Source organism: Hibiscus syriacus, unplaced genomic scaffold (genome assembly GCF_006381635.1).
Source record: "Hibiscus syriacus cultivar Baekdansim isolate YM2019G1 unplaced genomic scaffold, ASM638163v2 tig00113021_pilon, whole genome shotgun sequence".
NCBI classification, from domain to species: Eukaryota; Viridiplantae; Streptophyta; class Magnoliopsida; order Malvales; family Malvaceae; genus Hibiscus; species Hibiscus syriacus.
The window spans coordinates 105492-113923 of record NW_024063437.1 but is presented as its reverse complement, the minus strand read 5'-3'; the positions used below and the strand labels follow the sequence as shown (position 1 = coordinate 113923).

At 33.8% G+C, this 8432-nt stretch overlaps 1 protein-coding gene across 1 annotated transcript; it reads left to right on the top strand.

The window, feature by feature from the left end:
• Positions 1 to 6664: 6664 nt before the first annotated feature.
• LOC120185214 (receptor protein kinase TMK1-like) lies at positions 6665 to 7983 on the top strand. The gene is made up of 2 exons (XM_039189505.1): positions 6665 to 7330; positions 7457 to 7983. Exons 1-2 carry the CDS (start codon positions 7027 to 7029, stop codon positions 7981 to 7983), a joined length of 831 nt encoding a protein of 276 aa, XP_039045436.1. The 5' UTR covers positions 6665 to 7026.
• The last annotated feature ends 449 nt before the right edge of the window (positions 7984 to 8432 follow it).

Genomic DNA, 8432 nt, shown 5'->3' with positions numbered 1-8432 from the left:
TATATTTGGTTTTCATTTTATTTTTTTTACTTAGTATTTTATTTTATTTTTTTCGAAAATAAAAAAAAACAGTAGGTTAATATAAAAAAAATGGGTTTACCTCGCCGTTGGTTATTCGTCGGAGTTTAGGTCATTGATGAAACGCCGGTTGAAGCTTCAGGGAAAGGCTTGATTTTTTTTGTTTTGTTTTGTTGTCTCGGTTTGTCCCAAATCGGGACTTATATTTCCTCAAGTTTTTTTTAGGATCGGGTTTTGTTTGGGGTGGTCGAAAGAGTTAATAGCCACCATAGTTTTAATTTTATTTATTTTAGTCACTATTTAGTTATATTTTAGTTTTATATGTTTATTTTCAATATATTTAATTATTATTATTATTATTTAGTCATATAAATATATATATAATAAATAATATTTATTTTATTCATTTTCTATTAAATAAATATCTTATTTATAAATTTAATTTTATATAAATTACTTTTAGGAAAAATAATCATATTTTAAATATTTATTTATTTATATTAAGGAAATGATTGTCTTAAAGCAACTAGAAGTTTTTTCTGATATTTCTAAATAACTAAATATTCTACTTTTATAAATTATATATATATTAATTTAATTTATTTTAATTATTTTTAGAGAAATATTTTATTAATATTTATTTATTTTTTAATATCAAGAAAGGGGATGTCTTAAAGCACCTAGAAGTCATTTTCAGATATTTCTAAGTAAATAAATATCTTATATATATATATATAAATTAATAGTTTTTCTTAAAATTATATTAATAAATTTGAAATAACAGGATTATGAATTAAATATATTTTTGAATTTTTAAATTTTCAATAATCACTACAAGAAAAATACCCTTTAATGACGTGGATTGCGCGTCATCTATGGGTGCGGATGACACACAAATGCATGTCGTTGAAGCCACCGACATGAATTTTTTATGACACGCAATTGTGTGTCATAAATCTATGACGCGCATGTATGACTTACATTGCGCGTCATTGAAGCCTCCGTCATAAATTAATATGACACATATTTGTGTGTCATAAATTTATGACACGCATGTATGACTTACATTGCGCGTCATTAAAGCCCCCGTCATAAATTAAGATGACACACGTTTGTGCGTCATAAATTTATGACACGCATGTATGACTTACATTGCGCGTCATTGAAGCCCCCGTTATAAATCTGTTTGACATACATTTGTGTGTCATAAATTTATGACACGCATATATGACTTACATTGCGTGTCATTGAAGCACAAGTCATTTAAAAAGACGACAAACGTTCGTGTGTCGTGATCGTATTTCGGAAAATATATATATATATATATATATATATATATATATATATATATATATATATATATATATATATATATATTGTAGATTGACAAATAATCAAACTAAATCACATTGAATGCCTCATAATACTAAATCTATGTATCATATTATATATAAGCAATCCATTTGCATACAATATATTTACATTAAGTTATCAAAAATATTGTATTAATCATATGTCGATACAAAATATCAAGGCATAATAAAGTTTTCCACATAAGATACCCATTCTTTGCGAATATCATCAATGTCATCATCCGTGTATTCTTCTTTCCCATCGCCAGCCTAAGTAAAAAATATGAAATAAGTATATAATTTATACTTATTTAAAGTGAAGTATATAATGAACTATTAAAGAGTACTAAAATGACCAATTTGACATATGCATTCTTTGAAGCATAATAACATTATGCAAAGTCATAAAATCAATAGCATTATAAAAAATTCCAACTTTGTTCACAACAATATCATCACAAATAATAACCAAAATAAAATATAACCTTTCACTAAGTTAAATTCAGAATATTTTTAAGTTTGTTTACCATCAATGTAATATTTCATTTAGTTAAATTCACAATATTTTTAAGTTTGTTTCAAATTATAAACGATAACCTCCATTCCATACAGAAACGTGAATCATCAAAATAAAAGAACATTTCAAACTACAAGGTGATAACTAAAAGTCTATAATAGCATCTAACTATGAGTTTTTCAGCAGAAATAAAAAGAGCATGACAATTCTTATTAATATGAATAGACAAGATGTTATCGTAGATGAATTTCCAATAATATCATCCTACTTCAAGTCCATATGATAGTTGTGACTAATGTGTATGTATGATATGACAGATGTGTATCAGAAAAGTTTGCTTACATTCGTATTGACCAGCACTTGAAGTCCGTTCTCGACTATCTCTTTCATGAACTTACAAACATAATATCCACACTCGGTACCTCCCGACTGACGGGGACACTACAAACAATTTACAATAAACGATTAGTCAAAATGAAAGCTGTAATTTAAACAAGGAATGATCATTCGAAGTCTTCACCAAAACATTGATCCAATTGAGGCTAACCCTTTTGTTAGATCCACTTTGAGCATTGTACAATTTCATTGCCCTATAAAAATTGATGAAATATATCAAACAATATACTATAATGTTTCGATAATTTATGTTACTTACGCATCAATAACTTGCTTCAACTGCTGATGGACATTGGTGGGCCCTAAGGAATCAAGATAATAACAACTTGTTGCTTTCATATCTATCACCGCCAACACCCAATGTCTTCTATAAAAACAAAAAACAAATTAAGTTACTAAAATATATTGATAATCAAATGAAAAATCAAATGAAAAAATAAACCCGGGATTATATGGCACTAGGACGATGTCATTGTCCTTTCTTAGAGACAATCGATCTGCAACGCTTCGAATTGCCTCATCGCTATTTTTGAATTTTGCCTTACGTCCTGATGGCGAGATTACAGACGGGCTCATAAAACAAATTCCATGATCTCTTTTTGGCCCATTCTTGATTTCCTCAAACAAGTACCTATATATTAACATTAGACAAGTACGATGATTAAATATATTGTGTTTTAATAAAATTAAAATTATGCACGTTCTATCAACAAGTTTCCAAGAGGGGGAATCGCGATGATGACTTAGCATACCGTTATTAGCCCGACATTGTTCATGCCAAGTTAAGTTTTGTGCCATTTCTGGTGACGAAAACATTCTCCTAAATCTGGGGATGGGAGGAAAATACCACAAAACTTTCGAAGGTACGTTTTTGGTATTATTCTTCCAACGAGATGTGCCACAAGTTGGACATTGAGAAGCATCCTTATGTTCTTTCCAGAATAGAACACAATCGTTTTCACATGCATGAATTTTTTCATATTGTAGACCTACTCCTTTTAGCAATTTTTTGGCATCATAGAGGGAGTTAGGTATTCTATTGTTTAATGGTAAGACATCTTTTAGGGCACCTAACAATACTTCAAAACTAGTCTTAGACCACCCAAATTGACCCTTGATATGTTGGAATTTCAATAATCTACTAAGTGCATTATACTTTGACCCTACGTAAAGTGGCTTCTCACATTCTTCAAGAAATGACTTCAATGAATCGGGTTCTTTTTCTACATCTCTGAAGGCATCATGTAGCATATCTCTTGTATAATCAAAGTCGGGAGGAATAGATTTGTTAGGGCATCTAGAATCAAGCTTGGGTTGCTTTCTCCATGGAAAGACCAAACCTTATAACTTTCATCGAAGCCATAGGCAAACAGATGATAGCGCACGGTTTGAATTGAGTGGTGCCACAAATTAATACAATGTATACAAGGACATCGAATAAGATCTGAATTTGGATCATTACTTTGTGCAAAGTCTAGAAAGATGTTTACACCCACTTCATATGCATCAGATAACCTATCAGACGAAATCCATGCTTTATCCATCGACCATTACTTACCAACCTAAAATAATTATAAAGTATTAGCAAAACTACAACTTTATAACTGATGATTGATGAAATATTTATGTAAGATATGAAGAACAAAATGTTTACCCCAAATTACCGAGTACAAAGTAACCCTAACAAATTCATTTTGTATTATGCTATAGAACAATGTTCAAGGGTCATGACCCATTCATAAAATCTAAAAAACCCATTTGAAACTGGAACAAACCCTAACAATGTTAGATAAATTATTGGTGTTAGCCTATTCAATATCTTCTAACGTTCTTGGTGTTAGCCTCAAAATCTCTGTCTTGTGCTTGTTGTAATTTAAGTTGAAGCACATGGTTGTAACATGAGAAAGCCTCATTGCCTATATTTGTAATCATCATTCAAATAATGTTGCCTAAATCTAAGTTAATAATCATATTTTACGATACTTGAATTCGGGTGTGAGCATCAGAGTGGAGTACATGTCTGAAACGATTATATTGGACAGAAGATTCTTAAAAGTCATATGCTAGTACCCATATGATAGACAAAAATGTTAGAAATAAACACTTCAAGAAAAGAATGAAAAGTCGGAGCAACATATAGTTACAAAATTCGACTAAAATAAATAATAAGATAAGATGCCACTAACCAGTATACCCAGAGAACTGTGGATATTATGTATGGGGCATTTCTTGAGAGAGACTCAACAAAGGAATGTCATGTTCCATCCAATGATAGCATCCGTGCCAAACTTACGCCAACCTACATTTATCAAAAACAAAAATTAAATTTCAAGAGCGAGTGTTTAGTTAAACTAGCAAAACAATAAAAAGGAAACTATGCTACTCGAACGTAAGTATGAGTGTCGAATACATGTATTATTAGATTTTTTAAAGTTATTTCTATGCATTTAGAAGATCTTTGGAGGTCATATCCACATATCTATATGGCCGACACAAAATGTCAGATACCGATACTTCAAATGAAAAGAAGAATCCAAACAACATAGAAAGCAGAAAAAGGCAAGAAAAGTTGTGTTAGTGAAACATTAAGTACCAATGCAAAGGACAAAAAACCAGATATTTAAAGCCTCTTCACTAATGAAAAGTCAACAACCAGCAGCCATAAGCAACCAAAAGTAAATACATCTGAAATATGACAATTAGGTAAAAACTTGGAACCATTCTAGTTAGCGAATGAAATACAGATGTGGGAACTGGGAAGCAGAGGCACCTCCCTCACTCATTTTTTTTAAACAAAAGAATCCCAAACATAATATAACCTTCCAAAAATCCTCGAAATATATACTATTGTAGGGTCATTCAGACCTATATCGCTTGGACTCGGAAGTGAGTAACGGATACGGGATTCTTTTTGAGGTTTATCCATGTACTTGGAGAGTCATATCACCATAGCCTCCTTATGTCGGACAATGATACGTCAAGTCAAGTGAAACAAGATATGTTTGTAAACATTTTAACAAGCATAACAAAACATATATCACAAGACAATCAAAGTTCAACATTTTTGAACCAAAATACATAATCCATCAAAACCCAAAAATCAAAAAGAGATCAAGAACTAGCATAAGAGTCCACTGAAGTAAAAAAACCGAAATAACCCACTTAAACGAAGAATGAAATGAACAAATCAGTAGTGATTAAACAAATAATAAAAAATAAAACAAGCATGCATGCAACAAATCTCGATTCAAAAAAACATATATGAAGTAAAAGCATCAAACCCATTAAATTAGAGAAAATAGAAATCAACAAACCCACAAATGTTGGAATAGAGAACGAGGATTACCTGTGGAAACCCTTGATTTTTGACTCCCTCGACTGCGTTGTGGTGAATGGCCAAACCGGTGGGAGGATGCAAAGACAAAAAGGGAAAACAGAGAAAAATGGGGGAAGCACGGCGTAAACTGATGAAAAATGGGGGAAGATCAAGCGCGCGGGAAATGATGAAAAATAAGAGGGGGGGAATTAGAATACAACTCCTAAAGATGACACACAAAATTCATATATACTCCGTGTTTTTGTAAATTTTTTGGATTATGACTATTAAATATGACACACATCATTGTAAGTCATAAATCGTTCAGATTTTAAAAAATATGACATTTTTTTATGACACACATGTTTTGCAAGTCATTAATTAGCATGTGTCATCGTTCGTGTGTCATTAAAGGTATATTTTCTTGTAGTGAATAGAGACAATTTATAATTAATGAGTACCAATTTTGGGCGTTTTGGGGGTGTTGATCATTCCCCAAACGTAATCGACCACGAATCCCTTTTTATTATTAAAAATAACGAATTTTTTGGTTAAAACGCAGACCATTTTATCTTTTAACTGATGTTTTCTTAAAAACTCTTTTAAAAGATAATTTTTAGGTATTCGACTTACCTGACCCAAAAGGCCGATGGTGACTCCCTAAATATTTTAAAAACCATTTATTCACATCACTTTTCCCGTCAAGTAAAAAATTCGTGCCCGGCGAAAACCGGTTACGACATGCTCTATGGGAAAATACATCCATTTAGGCAAAACATTCATTTGGTTATTGATGGTAACCCCGACATTGGAAAAGATCCGGTTCCTACACCAAATGGAAGATCTTCTAGTGGTGGTGGTTCTTCTGGGAATGGTCAAATGAAATCGAATACCGGAATGGTTGTGGGTTCGGTTGTTGGTGCTGTTGGTGGCTTGAGTCTTCTTGTTCTTGGTAAATGTATCTACACTAGAAAAAGAAAGCATAGGAGTAGGGTTCAGAGTCCAACTACTGTAGTTATACATCCGCATCATTCCGGTAGTCAAGACGGAGTTAAGATAACCGTTGCTGGGTCGAGCATTGCAGGTGGGAACGAGACTTTCACCCACACATGCAGTGCCCCTAGTGATTTTCATGTGGTTGAGGCTGGTAACATGGTGATCTCCATTCAAGTTTTGAAGAATGTGACAAATAATTTTAGTGAGGAAAACGTGCTCGGAAGATGTGGTTTCGGTACAGTTTACAAAGGGGAATTACATGATGGGATGAAGATTGCAGTGAAAAGGATGGAGTCTGGTGTTTTGACTGAGAAGGTTTGGCCGAGTTCAAGTCCGAGATTGCGGTTCTTACTAAGGTTCGTCATCGCAACTTGGTGGCACTCCTTGGATATTGCTTGGATGGAAATGAGAGGCTTCTTGTTTATGAATACATGCCTCAAGGGACCCTTAGCAGGCACCTATTCAACTGGGAGGATGAAGGGTTGCAACCACTTGAATGGATGAGACGACTTACAATCGCACTCGATGTGGCTCAAGGTGTCGAGTATCTACATGGTCTAGCACAACAGAGTTTCATTCATCGAGATCTTAAGCCATCTAATATTCTTCTTGGAGATGATATGCGTGCCAAAGTTGCAGATTTTGGCTTGGTTCGTCTAGCTCCTGTTGATGGTAAACAGTCTATCGAAACAAGACTGGCAGGAACATTTGGATATTTGGCACCAGAGTACGCAGGTAATTGACTTTAGTTTCTCATCATTTCCGATTACAAATGTCTGGTTTCACTATAGCAAATGTTAAAGATAGTGTCTTCATCTATAAGTTTCAGTATTAGAACTAAAATTTCTCGTGGTATCGCAGTCACCGGACGAGTGACCACGAAGGTGGACGTCTTTAGCTTCGGTGTGATCCTCATGGAATTGATCTCAGGCCGAAAGGCACTTGACGAAACTCAGCCCGAGGAGAGTTTGCATCTTGTGACATGGTTCCGTAGGATGTACATAAACAATGACACATTCCGAAAAGCCATTGACGAAACCATTCAGCTCGATGAGGAAACACTTGCAAGCATTAGCACAGTGTCAGAGTTGGCTGGCCACTGTTGTGCAAGGGAGCCCCACCAAAGACCGGACATGAGTCATGTTGTCAACGTGTTATCATCACTAGCAGAGGTCTGGAAACCTGCCGAACCCGATTCAGATGATGTATATGGCATAGAACTTGAATTGACTTTACCACAAGCGTTGAAAAAATGGCAAGCATTCGAAGGAAACAGCAATCTGGATGACTCATCATCATTTCTGACCAGTACAGACTCTACACAGACCAGCATCCCGTGCCGGCCATCCGGGTTTGCGGATTCATTCGCATCCGCAGATGCTCGATAAAAAAAAACATGTAGAACAAGGCAAGTTTGAGGATTTGAGTGTCGATGGAGACTTGTGAAACGTTGGGGTTTTGTTGACTCCTTCCACTCATATATTGTGATATTGGTCTCTTAAGCTATAGTTTGTAGGATATTACATCATTATCCCTGGATTTTTTTTTTTTTTTTTTTTGTAGTTTAAAATCGTCTGATCTGAATAGAAGTTTCCGGATGCATTTGATTTAATTATAGTTAAAATGCAAGTGTAAGAAATCAGCTACAGTACAGAAGGGGTCCCTCCTTGTGACGAATATTAATTGGATAAGTCAACAAACTCCCATAAAATCTAGTCCAATTTTTGTCTGTGTGAAGATAATTCAAAACACACACAAATTTTAGGTGAAGACCCAGGCAAAGAGCTAATGATGTCATGGATCCAGTTTTAGTTATATCAAAATTAAAAAATTAATT